Source organism: Thamnophis elegans, chromosome 1 (genome assembly GCF_009769535.1).
Source record: "Thamnophis elegans isolate rThaEle1 chromosome 1, rThaEle1.pri, whole genome shotgun sequence".
NCBI lineage: Eukaryota > Metazoa > Chordata > Lepidosauria > Squamata > Colubridae > Thamnophis > Thamnophis elegans.
Window position 1 is genome coordinate 60,862,362 of NC_045541.1, and position 18,315 is coordinate 60,880,676.

Consider the following 18,315-nt stretch of genomic DNA (forward strand, 5'->3'; position numbering starts at 1 on the left):
ACGGACGTGGTGTAGATCAAGAACCTCAGATATCGTTCCTTCTAATGCGACTTTTCAGCAACCAGCTTTAACTTTAGTCCTAACGATCCCTTTCTCTCCATGCTCGATCCGTAAACTTTATTAGGACGTGGCCCACCGTAGTGCCTGAGCGGAAACAAAACTTCACTTCCCATGATGCATTGAGGCTTTTTTTCCCGTGACGCTTTCCTTAATGGACGTCGCCGCGAGGGGGTTGGCGATTTGTGACTTTTAAGGTTCTGTTGGGAATTGTAGTCAACGGCTAGTAGGAGGCTTGAAAGGCTTCAACCCGGGAGGTGAATCCTGGAGATGGGACCACGAAGTTACCGGATGTTTCTCGTGCAGCGCAGCTTCTGCTTGTTGGTGGGAAGTAGGAGCTGGGTGCGGCTTAATTGCTTAAAGGGGTGGACGGGTGGGGGGAATCGGGGTCAATGCTTTAGATAGAGTCACCGGGACCCAAGCAAAGTCCAAAGTAAATGCTTAAAAGACTTTTAGGGTCTTGCACTCTTTCGTGAAGCAGTGCGGCTCGGATGGATGTAACCCTGAAAATAAAAAGCCTTTATTTAAGCTAGGCACGAATATTATATTTGCACATTGAGCTAAGTAGTGGCTCTTGAATTAGGTTTTGCAGAATAAACTGATTTTGTGCACAACCCATAATACCACAGTGGCTGGTTCACCAAAGCTAAAACCAAGCATAAAGTCCATTGACACTTCAAAGAGGAAAACTGCTTCTTGGCTCTTCCCTTTGGCATGTTGGTATTGTAAGTCTTGAATTGTTTCAAAATTTATTCTGGTTTGTTGGCTTGCAGGGTGACACTGGAGGAAAAAGATGTACTATTCCAAGAAAGGCTGAGCCTTACTGAGATTACTTTAAATCGATTGAAGAACTGCTAGCTTTTGCAGCCTTTTAAGATTGTCATAAGGTATGTTTTAATATTTACAAATACTTAAGTGTTTTGTGGCCTGGGTTGCTAATATTCGTATAAATTTTGAATTTTTGAAACAGTTGAGATTCTTAACAGAATATGTAGGTCAGCTGTAGCAAACTTCCTATATGCCAAAACGTCAGAAATCAAACTTGAATTTTGCCTCCTTTGGATTTGAGGTCAGTTTTTTTCTTAATTCCATATTTGAAAAAATTGGTTGTGGCTTTTAGCCAAATTTACCTAGAGTTATCTATCTTAGTTGCAATTGTAAGGGGCATTACATCAAGCTATATCATGTCTTATTTTATTTGGTGAATAGTTCCTTCCTGTTACCACCTGAGTATGAGAAGCGGGAGAAAGTACAGCATAACCTGACATGCAAGATTTGGTTATTATAGCCAATCTTAATAAATTTAATCTTGGCTTTCATGCAGGGTACATTTTGTTGTCTGGTCGAGCTAGTGGGACTGACATTCAGTTTCTAGAATTGAGGCCTCCCCCTGTCTTTGGAGGGAGAGACTTAAAATATCCTAGGGTCTCTGAAATGCCCTTCATAAATTATAGGATTGCAACTTTAATATTTTTATTGTTGGATTCAGTTGTGATTGATGTGGTGGCCTAAGTGGTGAAGATGCTCACTTCCCATTTGGAAGGTTGAGAGTTCAGTCCTAGGTAGCAGCAGATGTTTCTCTCTCAGAGCGCAGAGAAAATTTATGTTATGACCAATGTTCCCTCTAATTTTTTTTCAGTGTGAGTGGAAAAGTATAGTGTTTGAGCGGTACATTTTCATGCCTGAGCACCTGAATTTTTTTCACAGATGTCACCTAAGACAACAACGAAATTATTTGAAACTCAAAGTTATGTTTATTCAAGGGACCCGCTTAATTAAAAGTGTTCTATAATATCAGTATGACTTATAATACTGCAAGTCTGCAATATTAAAATACTTGTATAGGGGATCCCCGGGATCCCCCGAAGAGATCAAATCACAACCAGTATGCCACCTTCTTGGTATATTGTTTTTATTTTCATTGAGTTTTTAAAAATGAGCATTATTTCACCCTTTTTTTATTTTTGATTGGTATCTGCAATTTGTGTTAATTCTGTTCATACATATAATATAAATGAAAAACCCAGTTCTCTTAAAAATCTTTTAAGTTCTTTGTGGTGCTCTCTTTTAGAATTGGCCAACTAATATTTCTGTTCCCCCAACTAATGCCAGGCAGAGTTAACTGAAAAAGTAATTTTTCATGAAGGGACATTTTCCTAGTATTTATGAATAGTTCATATTTATATCTGCTAGGTTCAGCAGAGGATGACCAATTATTCTAAAGCTATTATTGTTGCTTGTATCTCCTAATTTCAATATTTTTCTTGATACTCAGTATATCTTGCAACTATTTGCATTTGGCAAATAAATAGGGTAAGTGATTATGCTTTTTAAAGACTTTAAGTAATTGATAGTAATTAGTATTTTGCATGTTGTGCGCAAAAGTATTGCAAGAGTATTCCATACTGGGGGAGACATTCCCCAAAACACAGCAGGAACAAAAAAGATAACATTCCCTTCCCCTCTCCTAAAAATCTTTCAATTGGAAAGTTCACAATAATTACATGCACTAACCTCTTAAAGGAGCCGTTGCAAATACCCATTTTTTACCATTTTACTGAAATGTGAAAACTCAAGATAAATGTTTTTAATTCATTGCTAAGGAGGGAGGGGGCAGGGGGTGTTTATTGTTTACTACTTTATTGAGGGCTCCAGACCGTCACCCTCCGTCTTGCAAAAAGCATGATCTCACACCCACTAAAACCTCCCCCTCCGCCTCAGTTCATACCAGCATTATCCCTTTCTGCAGCCACTTTTCCTCCTCCCTCCCCAAAATTCACCCGCCAACACCAAGAGGAACAGGAAAAGAGGCGCCTTCTCTGCCCGGTGTCCCATACCACTGTGCCCTGAAAGCCAGGCGGACCCCCGTCAAAGCAGCCGGTTAATGAGCTTTCCCACTTGAGTCAAGTGAAGCCTCTGCCAGGAGAGGGTGGGCACAATCCAATCCGAATGGGAGCCAACACCCGTCGCTCATTCCCTGCTGGCTTTAGATTGTCCTGAGAACCGGCAAGTGTGAGCAAGAGAGGGCAGGAGACGCCTGCTTTCTCTCCCCGCCGCCTAAATCTGGCGGCGCAACCAACCACAGAGCAAAACTTTCCCTGCCTCTGCCCCGAGAGTGGAGAGGTATAACTTCTGTGACACAAATCAGCCTGGGTGCTCTGCAGCTTGGAGCAGAATCGGCAGGGACTCCAGCCATTATGCAAAGAAAGCCCAGGAGCGCAAAAATTAGCGCCGGGAGCGGAGAGTGGCCTCTCATCTAACAGGAAGTGTAACATTGAAAATCATGTGCGGCACTTGGAAACTTCTGCGTGGTGTTTCCATATTATGTGCGCGGCCGCGCAAGCGCGCACCTTATAGGGAACATGACTCCACATAGACATCAGGAAGGGCATCTGGCCAGTAAATGTTCAGCTCCATTCAATCATCCCAAATCTACCTCAAATTAAGAGATTACAGGGCGGTAAAAGGAAAAAAAGTTGGATTCAGTTAAAATAATACTTTTCCCTCTGATTATTTATTTGTATCTATTTTACAGTTTTAATATCTTTTTGTTTTTCTATTTCATACATTTTTGCAAGAATGAATGAATAAATAAATAAATGAAAAAAGAATGTGTTAAGCACCATCTCAGAAGAAGTATTTCCCCTATTTTCTAATAAAAAGGAGATGCTACTTCTTTAAAGAAGTGGCTAGCTGCATTGCCCATGTATGTTATCTATTTAACGAAGTGTGCTATTTGTTTCAAACATGTTGGTTTTATTTTACTGTGCAATGAATCACTTAATAGTTGCTATAAACACATGATTAATTAAGGTTTCTCTGATTTGTTAAAAGAACTGGTTTTTATTGTAGTTTCATCTCCAGTTCTAGTGACTTTTGGTGAGCACTCACAAAAAAATGTTGCCTAGACTTACTGAAGAGCAGAAAAGGAAGATCGAGGAGAACCGGCAGAAGGCTTTGGAAAGGAGAGCAAAGCGACTGGCAGCTCAGCAGGGTGGTGTTGCTATGAAGCTCTCTGACAGGCAGAATCTTGATAGCTGTCAAGGAAACCTGCAGCGGCCTTTGAAGAAGCAAAGCTATGACACCATCCTTGGTAACCAGCACCTCCAGGGCCCTGGCAGCCATTTGATGCAGAGAAGTCCTCGGATCTGTTCTGATCACTGTAGTTCAAATCAGCAGGCAACTGTTTCACATGGAGGCCAACAAAAAGATGATTCAATGGACTCTAGCCCAAATTTATACAGACAGTTGGATAGCACTAAGAAGCCCTCATTAGCAGTGCAAAGCTCTCTGAGTAATTCTCATTGCCATTCTCCGGAGAGTTCTTGCAGACAAGGTCAGATAATCCAATATAATTCTGATCCATTGCAGTTGCCTACATGTGGTGCAGCAGGCCAGAATACTGGAGACCAGCATCAGACTATTTTAGATGCTAATATGAATTTACACCCTGTACAGAGTCAGAACAAATCTGTTGGCAAGCAGGGTCTCCTTAAACAGGCAACATGGCTGGATGCAGGTGGAACCACTGCAAGGGATTGTCCAATGCAGTCAGGTACCAGAAATCTAGACTGTGCCAAGAAAAAAGGGAGTAATGAATTACAGTTTTATGGTACAAAACCCCTTTTGGCTTCTGTAAAAGGGGGCAGAGAACAAAGTTCTACTGTTTCTAGGGTTCCAGGCAATGTGCCTGAGATGTCTGAACAGAAAAATCACAGAATTCTCAAAGGAAAATGTATAAACCATTCAGAAGGCCGATTCAGAGTTGAGATTGGATATAACACAGAGCTCATTGAGATATTCAGAAGTTTACCAAGCAAAAAGTATGGTAAGTGTAGCTCTTATTGTTCAGTTTGCTGTGTTTTTAAAGACCTTTCCCATCGAGATTGTGCTAAATATTGTGAATCATGCAGAAATAGCTTTATTTTTATTTTTTGCCTTGATTTTGGCCATGGAGGTGCAGTGATTAGAATTCAGTATTGCAGGCTAATTTAGTAGTCAGTAGTTCAATCCTGACCAGCTCAAAATTTATTCAGCCTTCAATCCTTCCGAGGTCAGTAAAATGAGGACCCCGATTGTTGGGGAGCAATATGCTGATTCTGCAAACCCTTAGAAAGGACTGTAAAGCACTGTGAAGCAGTTTATAATCTAAGTGCTATTGCTATCTATGTTGAAAAGGTTCCAAAAATGGTCTGTTGTGGGTGAGATAGTTTCAGGCCATATATAAACTTTAAAGGCACAAAAACAGACTTCCTTTCCCACATACAGGTAGTCCTCAACTTATGATTCCAGCCCAAAATTTCTGTTGCTAAGTAAGGCAGTTATTAAGTGAGTTGTGCCCCATTTTACGATCTTTCATGTCACAGTTATTAAGTGAATCCCTGCCATTGTTGAGTTAGTAACACACGGTTGTTGAGTGAAACTGGCTTCTCCATTGACTTTGCTTGTCAGAAGTTTGCAAAAAGGGATCACAACATTGCAACCATCATAAATACATGCCAGTTGCCAAGTATTCAAATTTTGGTCATGTGATCATGGTTGCTATAATAGTCTTAAGTGTAAAAAAATGTCACTTTTCAGTTGTAACTTGTTACTAAACAAATCGTGGTAGGTCAAGGACTATCTGTACTATAGTCGCCATTGGGTGTAGAACAGTAGCTGAAGAAGAAAAGCAGCTATGTCGTGAAGGTTGGAGAATCTTGTCTGTGCAACTGTTTTAATGGGTAAATGAGAGCGCCATACAGCAGTGATGAAGAAGAAGTACCTATCAGCTTAAAACGTTGGCTGTAATAAACTCTTAAATTCAGTTTCATGCTAGATTAAAGAGCATTTTTCCTTAATGGGGATGATGCCCAACATCTGTGACTTCCCCATTTCAAAATGCGTATTTTATTAATCATGTCATTGCAACTAATAAATGTACAATCTTTCTGTTTATTAATCTAAGTATATATCTATGCACATCTTATTTCTTATTCCTGCTGACTCCTGTCTGGAAGCAGGACTCATGCTTATTTATGATAATCAGGGCTTGAAGTATATTTAGCTTTTTGAAAAGAAAAAGATCTGTACTGTTTACCATTGTTGATATCTGTAAAAGAAGGAAAAAATAAAATTATGTTTCTGGTATAATAGGATATCTTTGTTAACAAAGAATTATGATTAGGGTGCAGAGGCCTGGGAGTACCAATCGAGGTAGCACTTTGACAGACTAGAGCAGGCATAATGAAGATTCATTTACATCTCCGCTAAGGAGATACATGTGTATTTCTAAGTACAGTGGCCTTTTCTAAATGGCACTTCTACTCATAAAATTAGACCACTCATATGATAATATGTGTTGTCATTTGCAGTCATGTATATTGTCTCTGAGAATAAGGCGTAAAACACTATTATATCTGATTTGTTTTACAATGGCGAGTGCTATGTGGAATTTAAAAATATTTTATTCAATTTAACTACAACTAAAGGTTTATATATAATAAAATTTAATAAAATAAGTTACCATATACAAGAGACTATCTATCTATATCTATATCTGTATATCTCTATATATCTCTACATTATCTATCTATCTATCTATCTATCTATCTATCTATCTATCTATCTATCTATCTATCTATATGTCAAACTTGGATGACTTTCTCTGCCTTGGCACGTCAATTGTGAACTCGTGCAAAGGATCATCTACATTTATTCAAATAATCTCTTTACAGTGATCTCATAAATTATAATAATTAGTCTCTGGCTCTTTGTAAGTGTAGTACATGGTTGATCTATATACACTGTACATTCTAAATAAGTTATCTTGATACAAAGATTTCTTATGCCAGTGATCTTACATTTATTGTTCCTTTGAGTTAGTGTTCACCCCTTGGGACTACCTGAACAAGTCCATGCAGCAAAATCTCTTGCCAAGATTTTGGAAGTGGTTTGCCCTTGTCTACTTCCTATGACAGAGGTGACTGGCATAAAGTAACCCAGTGGTTTCATGTCTAAGGTGGGACAAGAACTTGCAGTCTTCCAATGTCTCACCTGGTATCCTAACTAGTACACCAAATTGATCTTCTTGGTATGTTTTAGCCTTTCTAAGTACAATATAATATTCCTGACTTTAAATTATTATTTTTAACTTCCTTTTACTTCAGATCCAGAAACAAGGATGTGGAATTTCAGTCTTGAAGACTATGGCGAGCTCAGTAAGTAATTAGTCAGTTGGAATTCTGTTTTGAAATCCTCTAAATTTGGAAGAGTTTAGCAGAGAAATGTGGTTTTGGAAAGCCTATGAGATGATTAATACCATTAGCTTAATTAGTGGTGGAAATCATTTATATTCATCAATTTATTCAAAGATACATACACATACTTTTATCTGTAAAGGAAAGTTATATTCAAAGAAACAGACCATAGTTTTGAAAAATAGATAGTTTAAAATGACTTCAACAGTTTTGTTTAACTAGTTGGAAATTTACCAGCCTTACAAAAAAAACCAAAAACCCAGAGGTTATAGCTTAATATTTCAAAGAGGCGACTCTGCAATATTGGAAAATTTCAACTAGCTGTAAAGTTTTATTTTTTTAAGTACTATCCAAATCATAAAACAATGCTGAATTCAGAGTAGAGTAACAGTATGATACATTTTCTTAGCCTCCTCAGTGGGCAGTGGTGGGCACTGATAATAATCTCAGACCTGTTCTGTTTTTCTTCTGCATTTGAAAGTCTCTGGTCTGTCTTCGATCCTTCTCTTTTCCATTCTTCTTGGAAGTTGATGGTTTTATTCTGATTATCTGTTTCGTCTTTCTTTTTCTCTTCTTTGAAATCTGCTTTTATCCCCAGTGGAAAAAGTAGAGCAATTTCCCTCCGTCTCTTTGACATCCCTGGAAGGAATGGAGAAAATGACCAGCGGTGGAGAATCATCTTCTGCTAGCCAAAATTCTCAGCTGAGATCCCTCTTGAAGACATGTACCGGCTGGCAGAAACCATCAGCAACCCTCAAAGGAAGATGCATTCTGATTTCCTATTCTCGGTTTGAAGTAGATATTGGCTATGCTGCCAACATCATAGGAGTGTTCAAGCAAGTGAATTCCAGGATTTATGGTAATTAAGATAGCTGTTATCTGAACTTGAACAGTACAGCGGTGGTTACTATATCTTAATATAGTCTTTGTTTCTGTTACTTAGAAAGCTACTAGAACTGATTAAAAACCATATGAACATTCTAGTTTAACTTTGCATTTGTGATACTGTTTTTGAAATCTGGTTACTTCTCATAGTTTTCCTCTCCCCCACCCCCACTGTATTTCTTTGAAGCCTGATGTTTGTTCATTCCTATACTTACCCAGATTCTTTACTATGATCCTTGCAGATATGAAGACCAGAAAATGGAATTTCTTACTGGAGGATTACCTAAGGCTAAGTAAGAAATGTTCTTTTCTTAGTGTCCACAGATTTTTGAAAGACTTGTTTTATTTTATTGATTAAAAAGTCATGTAGCCACCCACCTTATGTACCATAACTCTGGTCGGCTCATGCAATACAATTCTTAACATGTGCCTCTAAAGTAGAGATAACTGACATTTTGCTGGAATTCTCTGATTCTTTAATTGAAAATGATTGCTTACAGCTTTCACATGATGGCACTAGAAGCAATTATATGATTGACAGGTTAATTTTTTAAAAAACTTCTTTTTATAACATAGGAGTCCTGTGTAGGAAGACTTTGATGGGGATATTTTGACTAAATTTTATTCCGAAGTCATTCCAAAGTTTATTCTGCTTCTCTTCAGTTCAGTTTGAAGCAAGGCTCTGCATCACTTTGAAACAAGTCTTGCAAACAATGCAGTTGTCTGCCAAAGTTGGCACAGTTGCTAATGTGTCTTCTGCTTCTGTGTGGGGTGACTGGAAAGGCCCCATTGCAGGGGTCTTGAGAAATGGTGTTCTAGAGCAGTCAAACTGCTGAACTTGATAGAAATATGCCAGCTATTGCTTTTTGTGTGGAAGAGAAGACAACACACTAATCAGGTTCTCCTTGTTTTCTTGAAAATGTTATCTACCCAATTATTTAGAATTAGTTCAATCCAGTGCACACTTTGTTTTTGCTGCTGTGTTTAAGTAAGGAACTGCGTGAACATCATCTATTTAAAAAAGCAGTTTTCTTTGTGGCTAGGGACGTAAGTATGGGAAATTGGTTTGATATTCTTTTGGTTGCTTCAATGCATTGTCTTGGATATGTTTCATCCTTTTACTAAGAGTATCTCCTCCCTCCCTCCCTCTCTCCCTCCCTCTCTCTCTCTCTCCCCCTCCCTCCCTCCATTCTATCTCTATATTCAGCTATGCACATTTAGCTATTACCTAAATTGCTTCATTGTATTAAGATAAAAGATCATTTGGAACGAAAAATAAAGCATCTCCTGAATGAATCACTCCAGCTTCTGAGACATTCTAATTTCCTCCTCTTTTGCAAAGCAGTAAAAAGGATGTAATAGCTGCAGTTTGCCAGCATATAATTCTAACGTGTGGCTTTCTGAGCAGCGTAACCTTATGGGGTCTCTGTTTCAGCAGAGACAGCCTATTTGTCTTGTTGTAGTGTAGTGTAGATCAAAGCAAAGGAAGCATACTTAACACTTAGCATACGTATCCTACAATTACAAATATAAATCTTTTCATATATTTTCGTGCTTTTGCAATAAAGGATTTTGTCTGGATAGTAGGAGTCTAATCTGGCTACTTTAGAGAAATAAACAGCCTGTAGTTTGCTGTCAGTACTAAACCTCTTATGATGACAAAGAGAGTTCAGATTTGAATTCCTGAGTAAATTGTCAGAATTACTTTTTACTTTTCAATTTCTGTATTTCAGGACTTTCGTTTCTTTTGTCAAAAAAGGTTGAGAAATGTTTGGTTGAAAGGCCTAAGACAATGCAGCAATATTTTCATTGTTTAAAAATAAATTGCTAGAATTAGGGCTTGACATAAAATAATGTTTGGATTTTGGGAGGTTTGGAATCCTTTCTTAATTGAATATTCACTTACACCTATACACTTACACTTCACACACACACACACACACACACACACATCACTTTCTAGGAATTGAGGTAAAGAGGCATAATCTTTGTACTGATTTTCATTTCATAAATTATAACAACCTTTAAGCTCAGGTTAAAGGTTGTTAGCTGACCAGAATTGATGTATTAGATGGGTGACTTTATAGATTTTCTTTTTTTGACCAATCTGTTCTGTCTATATTCTTTCCAGTGGAACTAGTAAAGAGCCTTCCAGATGTTCAGCTGAAACCACTACCCAAACCAGTAATAATGGCCTTTGTGACGCAATTTGAGAAATCTCTCTCAAAAGCAACAGATCCCCCGGAAGCAGACCTTGTAGGAGTGGATCCTAAACTTGTGACGAGCCTTCTGCCATTCCAGAGAGAAGGCGTAGAGTGAGTCAAGTCCTCAGTCCTCTTCAGAGAGCATGCCCAACCTATGCTGGACATGTTGGACGTGACACACTTATAAGCAACAGCCTTGCCTTTTTGTTTTATCGCCTACAGTTTTGCTATCTACAGGGAAGGTCGTTTGCTCCTTGCAGATGACATGGGTTTAGGGAAAACTATCCAGGCAATCTGCATCGCTGCTTATTATAGAAAAGAATGGCCCTTGCTGGTGGTAGCTCCTTCTTCTGTGAGATATACGTGGGCTGAGGTAATGTCTTCTTCTGCAGAGCTTTGCTTATCAGTGGTACTTAACGGTAGCTTTTATATTCTGAAAGATGGTGGAATTTTTTTTCACTAGCTTAAAGTCTGATAAGACCATAGGAAAGTGCTATCCTTGAATACTGTTCCTTTATTTCTGTTTTGTTTTCATTAATTATTTGAAAAAGGCAGTAATTTTATTTTGGGTTTTCAAAATAGATGTTTGAAAAGTAAGGGGATATTATTTCACCTTTTTGAGTACATTTTAAGAACAGCTCAAGGTTTTTTTTTTTTATCGTTGGCCTTTCCATTCTGCATTTGGGACTTACCTGCTTTTAAAAGAGTGACCTGAAAAATGTTACATGTTATAGAAGCTGTGGTGGCACAGTAGTTAGAAGGCAGTATTACAGGCTAACTCTGGCCACTGTCAGGAATTTGATCCTGACCAGCTCAAGGTTGACTCCTCCTTCCCTCCTTCTGAGGTCAGTAAAATGACCCAGATTGTTGGGGGCAATTATGCTAACTCTGTAAACCACTCAGAAATGGCTGTAAAGCACTATAAATCTAGGTGCCAAGAGCTAAGTTACATATACCTAGTTTATGGCTTAATATTGTATAAATAAGACCACTGTGACTTGTTCAACAAATCATGATTAAAACAAACTGTTGTTATGCAAATCATCCTTATCAGGTTGAACATTTTGGATGGAACGCCTTATAGCAATGGGGGCGCCCGCCACACCTTTTCAGTCCCAATGCAGATTGGGGCATTTCTGTGAAAATGTCTGCATTGTAAGGCATGCTTTAAGACAAGAGAATGTGATATTTTAAGGAAATACTTATTTCTAGAAAGGGAAGAAAAACAAGAAACAAAGGCTCAAAACTAGCTTACCACCTGAAAAAGTAATGGAAGTGTATTATTATTTTTAAATGTTGCTGCTTTCAATTCCACATTTATATTTTGACCAGCTTCAAGTATTTTTTATTTATTTTATATAAGAAAATTTATACGGCGGCCCAACTCATTCTTGGTGACTCCAGGCAGCTTACAAAGATAAAAACCGAATGTAAAAAACAATAAAAAGCAATGATCGCTATATGATGCAAGGTGAATACAGTTAGGAATTGCATAGCAATTTGTGGACTTAAAAGTGAGCTATATAAAGTATAACATTTTTTTTAAATTAGCTATAATCTTTAAGCTATTCAAATGGGGAAAAATATTTTATTTGCCTTTATTTTTCCCCTACTTTTTTAGGCTTTCCATAGATGGCTTCCTTCTCTCAACCCTGACACTATCAGAGTCATAGCAACAGGCAAAGACCAAGTCTCGGCAAAACTGATTAACATCGTCAGTTTTGACCTTCTCAGCAAGATTAAGAAGCAGCTCAAAAACCCCTTCCAAGTTGTGATTGTTGTAAGTGGCCTTCAGGAGGTGACCTAATTTTGATGGACTGTTACAGATAGTGGTGGGAAACCTGTTTCAGCATAATGGGAATAACATGCAGTTGCTTCCTATGCATAATCTGGATTTTAAAACTTGTCTCAGCTGTTGGTATCCTGATAGGATAACTCAGCTGAAAGCTAATATTTGCATAGGCTACGTTAATGTTTTATGTTAAGATTTGAATCTCTATGTAATGACCATTTTCAGGTAATGTAGTTAAACAATTGTGACAAACTGCTTAAATTGATTGCTGAAAAAATAACTGTAAGCAACTTTTTTTTGTATTTTTAGAAATATAAAAATTTATCTCTAGTCTACTGTAGATGAAGGATGACCATGAACTCTGTTCTTGTATTGTTGACCTTGCATGTTAGAAGTGTGTCCTGATCCTCACAAGAGTGCACAGGAATTATTCTGTCTTACCATCAAAGAATGACTTCTTAGAAACTGACTGCCTGCCCCTGGTCAGTATCTTCATGTTAATACAGAATAAATATAGGTAGTTCCCAGTAATAGTTGTGACTGGGAACTCTGTTGCTAAGCGACATGGTCATAAAGTGTGACAGCACATGACCCCAGAAACTAATGGTGACAGTTGTAGCAATCCCCCATTGCAGTCATTAATCTTGTTCAGTTTATTAGGCCCAATAACTTTACACAATCTCTATTTGCAACTTCCTATTGGCCTCCCCACTGTCTTCGCTTGTTGGAAGCCAGAAAGCCATCATAATTTCAGGATGGCTGCCAAGGGCTCAAATCAGGCTCACGTGACCCTGCAACAGATGCAACTTTGAGGACCGGCCCTCTCCTCCTTCAGCTCTATTAATAACATCGAACAATCACCGGGTGAATGGTTGTTAGCCAAGGACTACCTGTACTACATGAAGCCCCTGGGTGAGATCATATGACGGCACGGGATTAAATACCACCAATATGCGGACGACACTCAATTGTATCTGTCCACCCCGTGCCAACTCAATGAAGCAGTAGAAGTGATGTGCCAGTGCCTGGAGGCTGTTAGGGTCTGGATGGGAGCGAACAAGCTTGCACTCAATCCCGACAAGACCGAGTGGCTATTGATGCTCCCTCCCAAAAATGGTCCAGCTATTCCATCCCTTAGTCTAGGGGGTGAAACCATACACCCCTCAGAGAGGGTTCGCAACTTGGGAGTCCTCCTGGATCCACAGCTGACGTTAGAACATCATTTGTCGGCTGTGACCAGGGGGACCTTTGCCCAGGTCCGCCTGGTGCACCAATTGCGACCCTACCTGGCCCTTCGGATAGTCACCCACGCCCTCGTGACCTCAAGACTGGATTACTGTAATGCGCTCTACATGGGGCTGCCCTGGAAGAGTGTCCGAAGACTTCAGTTAGTCCAGAACACAGCTGCACGAGCGATTGTGGGTGCACCTAGGTACACCCACGTTACACCTATCCTCTGTGAGCTGCACTGGCTGCCCATTGGTCTCCAGACACGCTTCAAGGTGCTAGTCGTTACCTATAAAGCCCTTCATGGCATCGGACCTGGGTACCTGAGAGACCGCCTCCTGCCAATTACCTCCCAAAGACCGATTCGATCGCACAGACTAGGCCTTCTCCGGATCCCATCTGCCAGCCAATGTCGGCTGGCGACCCCCCGGGGGAGCGCCTTCTCTGTTGCAGCTCCGGCCCTCTGGAACGAGCTCCCCGTGGAGATCCAGACCCTTACGACCCTCCAGGCCTTCCGTAAAGCCACTAAGTCCTGGCTGCTCCGGCAGGCCGAGGGCTGTTGAAGTATCCAGCCCCACGGTAACTATGAATGTTGTTGTATTTTAAATTGTTGTTTGTCTTATTTATTCCCTTCCCCCTTTTTATTGTAAGCCACCTGAAGTCCTTCGGGAGTGGGCGGCATACAAGACTAATAAACAAACATAACATAATTAGGGCAACGTGTAAATCCGTCATATAAACAAATATTGTTTAGTGATGTTCTTGCTGACTATCTTGCAGAGTTCTGAGTTTGTATTTCACTGTGAAATAGCCCCCATGGAGTGCTCTGCTCTGCCATTTTTGTCTTCAATTCTCCCTCTGCTGGTGACTGTTATTAGCATAATCTTATCACTAATCAAGGTGGAGAAAGCAGGCATCTTAGAGTTGAAGGGGGGTCTATTATCCTTTCTCTGCATGGCTGCTTACTTGCTGAAATGCAGACAAGATGAGTACACTTCCAGAGACGTTTCCAATTTCCTCATTGTCCTGAAGCTCCGTCTCCTAACGGCACTCAGGAGAGAATTCATTACCGGAAGGGAGCTCTCAAATGGCAGGTTATTATCTACCTGGTGAGCCTTTAACAGCAAACCAGTTGGTTCCTAATTAGATTTCCTCCTTTCTTATATTTCTCATTAACCCCTTTATTTGGAAAGGTTGGTATAGCAGGGGACTGACAGTTATTCTGTATATAAGATGAGGTAGGTCTTGTGATAATAAAAGAATAGTAATAGTTTAGAAGGGTTTTTCTTCCACTTCCCTTGTATCATTGGCTGCGATTGTTGATTGGAAAACACAGACTTGGGTGATTGTTATCAATGATTTACATTTCCAATAAATCACCTTGTGTTTTGTTGGTTTTTCATTCACCTTATTGCTGGGCCTATTGAGGTTGATCTATTTCTGGGCTCAAAACACACAGTGCATAAAATACTTCAGAGCTATTTATTCAAAACCAGCCCCCAAAGCAGTTTTCTTACTGTTCAAAATTTATTGTGTTTCCATTTCTCCAATTTCAGGATGAATCCCATTTTCTTAAGAACAGTAAAACGGCTCGGTGTCAGACTGCAATGCCTCTCTTAAAGGTGAGTATACGAATTGTGAGTGTAGAGACTGTTAGGCCCTGTGTGTTCAAAAGCCTTGTGTGTGTGTGGGTGTGTGTTTTGGTTAGGCACTTATGAGAAGGTTATAGATATTAAACAGCAGCATTACAGATACAACTCAAGAGTTAGAGCTTAAACATCCCCCTGAAGAATATACTGAAATGGCTTTGACTCTAAAGCCTTACCTCATTATACTGTCTCCCTGTGAACGAATGTAAATAGGACACCAGATTTTTTTCCCCCTATTCACAGTTGCTCATTATGATTCTTTGACTCAAAAGAAAAGATTCAAAGGTTATTTCTTGTGGGCAAGCACTCTTAGGTCTAAGGTCCAGTTTTTATGTTGTGATTAACACAACAGCATATGTTTTTGCCAGAGGTATCGGATATGGAAAGGTTTTAGATAGATAAAGTACTTAACTTTCTCTTGGTATTTGACGGGTAAGGTAGAATTTGGTGATGTCAGCTGCCTCGTGATTCACTACTCTTTCCAGCCAAAATAAAGGGTCATGTGGTAAGTCACATGGTTTGCTTTTAATACTCATTGTGTGTCCTGGAATGAATCCCAGGCAAGTACCAAGGTACCACTATATATACTTTTTTTTGAAAAATGTCATTTAGATGAAAAAAAAAGATTTAATTATTAAGTTCTGAGATATGGAAAGCAATTTCAGATACTGAAAAAAATTCCTGGACAACCAGTAAGTCACCAAGCAATGTTTTTAAGCAAAATTAACCTGAACAATAATGATCCATCAGTATTGGTTATCTTAGTCACTAACAAAGCTAGCCCATCTTATCTGGATTTTGAAGCTAAGGTGGATTGGATTTGGCTATTTGCATAGGAGGCTACTCAGAACTTGTAGCTAGATTTAAATTTCTTTTATTTCCCAGGAGGAAAAGCTGCCAAGAAAATGGCATAGTTGTGTCTACGTAGTCACTTGAAATTAAATTTGTCTTGAGAGGATCTTTATCTTTTCCTCTTTATTTTCTATAAATATTGATACGTTAATATTCACAAAGTTATTATTCACCAATTAAAATGAAAACACCAAGTTCCTCTTCTAGGACTATTTAATATGGGCCTTGTAAGTATTAAAAGTAATGTGAAAATGATGGCATGCAATCAAAACGATTAAAAAGCAAGGTTGAAGTTTCACATTGAAACTGTTGAAGAGCAGATATGAAAATTGCATTGGGGAAAGGAAAATTGGCACCATTGTAACATTAAAAGTTTATCTTAACTTCAGGATCAGTTACACATTGATAGCTTCTTAAGATAAAGTGGTGTTTTTTACCATCCATTTTAAATATTTTGCTAAGGAAAATGCTTTTGAGCAGTTATATATAGACACTTCAAATAGGCCCATGTATATAAGTCTAAAATTCCATAAGTTTCAAAACCAATTATGAACAGAAATATTTTTGGTATATCCGCTGTAGATTTCTCAATCATCCATGATAAAGTATTGATGCTCCCTTGCTAAAGATTTAGGCAGCTATATGAATGTTATGAATGTATAATAAAGTCTCCTGAGTTGGTTTCATATCCCAAATTGGAATATGAATCAAAAACAGTTGGAATTGGACAGAATCCAAATTGAATAAAATAAATAAATGCACTCTCATCATTGAAAATACAACTTGCACAGTTTGCGGCTGGCAACAGCCCAAATGCTCTAAAGTGCACAACTAGGCCATGCATAGATTATCTACCTACTTTTCCATCTCTAGAACAGTTACTATCAAAAGTAATTATGTAGCTTCCAGATCATCTAGATCCAGAGTTTATGTCCTGTACTTCTGTATCCTGTTTTATTTTATTTATTTCAAGACTTACAGTATATGGCCTCCCAATTCACACAAAAAACCCCCCCAACTCTTGATAGCATACAACAATGAAAAAAAAAAATCATATCCCAACAACAAAAACAAAACATATTGGGGGAGGGAGCAATATGCACCAGGATATGTTATCATTCTTCATCATCATAATCCTATCATCATCATCATCATCATCATCATCATCATCATCATCATTTTTAATGGCAGTTTGCAACAGGATATCCAAAATTTTATGTTTAATCTTTCTATAACTGTCTTTTCCTGTAGTGTGTTAAAATTGCTTTGTTACTTAGAAGAATTGACTGATTGTCCTTTGTTGATCATTTAAATCAATCTCAACAAATACACCTACTCAAGATTCTTCTTTAGATGCAGTGATCCTTCTTAGATGCAAACTGTTTAATGGCATATCTAAAGTCAATGTATTGACTCACTCCTTTGTTCCTAGGATAAAGTTCAAAATAGACCAGTGGAACATATGATTCTATTGCATTGGTACCCAGAGGTGGTAGAAATTCTTACTCTGTAGTCATTTATCATCAAGCTATAATCACATGGATAATTCAAGTTAGACAATGGTGATGAATATAGAACGTGAGTTTAATGCCGGTTCAGCAACCCACAGCTCTGTAGCAGCATTGACTCTTTCATCCTTCTGCTGCAGCTCCCTGTCACTCAAAATATGCATCACAACTGCCAATGTGTGATACCTGCCAGCATGCAATTTTTTCATCTTTTTGACCCTTGGTAAGCCAATCATGGATAAATCCAAGAAAAGAAAAGTTTCAGAAGAAAACAGAACGTTTAATTCAACTACATATGCTAGTTCTGTGGTCGCTGAGGAAATAGTTAGGCACGGGAAGCGTTTTGTGGCTCCCGGTGTTTCCTTTTCTGTAGGAAACAGGTCCAAATGGCTCTTTCAGTGTTTAAAGTTGCCGACCCCTGGTTTAATGAATTACAAGTCTCAAAATTTTCAGTGGCAAATAATTAGTGAAATTTATATGAAGATGCATATTAATCAAACATTAAGTTTTATTTTTAATGGTGTAATGCAACTTTCCACTTCCATTGACTAACATTCATCCACTGAAATACAGGAAATAATGACTACTGAATTAGTTTTTCTCCGCATGTTTAATGGCAATGGCTTTGGAAAATATGAACCCTGTGTGCTATGCAACTATAGAAAGAGCGTTAATATAGCTTCTGAAAGCGTGTTTGCAGCATTGGCTTACCTCTGAAAGTAAAAGCTACCATGAATCTGATGTGTGTGCGTCACTGTTCCCTCTAAGGTGCGCGCCTGCGCGGCCGCGCACCTCGCAAGAAAAGCCCGCGCAGCAGATTCTATCTGCCGCGCAGAGTTTTCTGTAAAACAAACGTGGGGAAGTTCTTTGCAGGCGCCTAGAACTGGCCGCCTGCAAAGGACC

The 18,315-nt window shown here is 38.9% G+C and overlaps 1 protein-coding gene across 6 annotated transcripts in view; it reads left to right on the top strand.

The window, feature by feature from the left end:
• Nucleotides 1-234: 234 nt before the first annotated feature.
• Nucleotides 235-18,315, top strand: part of SMARCAL1 (SWI/SNF related, matrix associated, actin dependent regulator of chromatin, subfamily a like 1) — a 32,469-nt gene continuing 14,388 nt past the window's right edge. Inside the window, exons 1-10 of one of the 6 annotated variants that reach the window (XM_032218729.1) lie at nucleotides 235-314; nucleotides 831-944; nucleotides 3,922-4,885; nucleotides 7,206-7,256; nucleotides 7,894-8,154; nucleotides 8,423-8,473; nucleotides 10,312-10,495; nucleotides 10,607-10,757; nucleotides 12,006-12,164; nucleotides 14,960-15,025. In XM_032218729.1, coding sequence (XP_032074620.1) covers nucleotides 3,955-4,885; nucleotides 7,206-7,256; nucleotides 7,894-8,154; nucleotides 8,423-8,473; nucleotides 10,312-10,495; nucleotides 10,607-10,757; nucleotides 12,006-12,164; nucleotides 14,960-15,025 — 1,854 coding nt within the window. In that variant the 5' untranslated portion in view covers nucleotides 235-314; nucleotides 831-944; nucleotides 3,922-3,954. Of the gene's footprint in view, nucleotides 400-830; nucleotides 945-3,921; nucleotides 4,886-7,205; nucleotides 7,257-7,893; nucleotides 8,155-8,422; nucleotides 8,474-10,311; nucleotides 10,496-10,606; nucleotides 10,758-12,005; nucleotides 12,165-14,959; nucleotides 15,026-18,315 lie in introns of all 6 variants that reach the window. The other 5 variants (XM_032218699.1, XM_032218718.1, XM_032218709.1 and 2 more) reach the window with 5 other exon arrangements.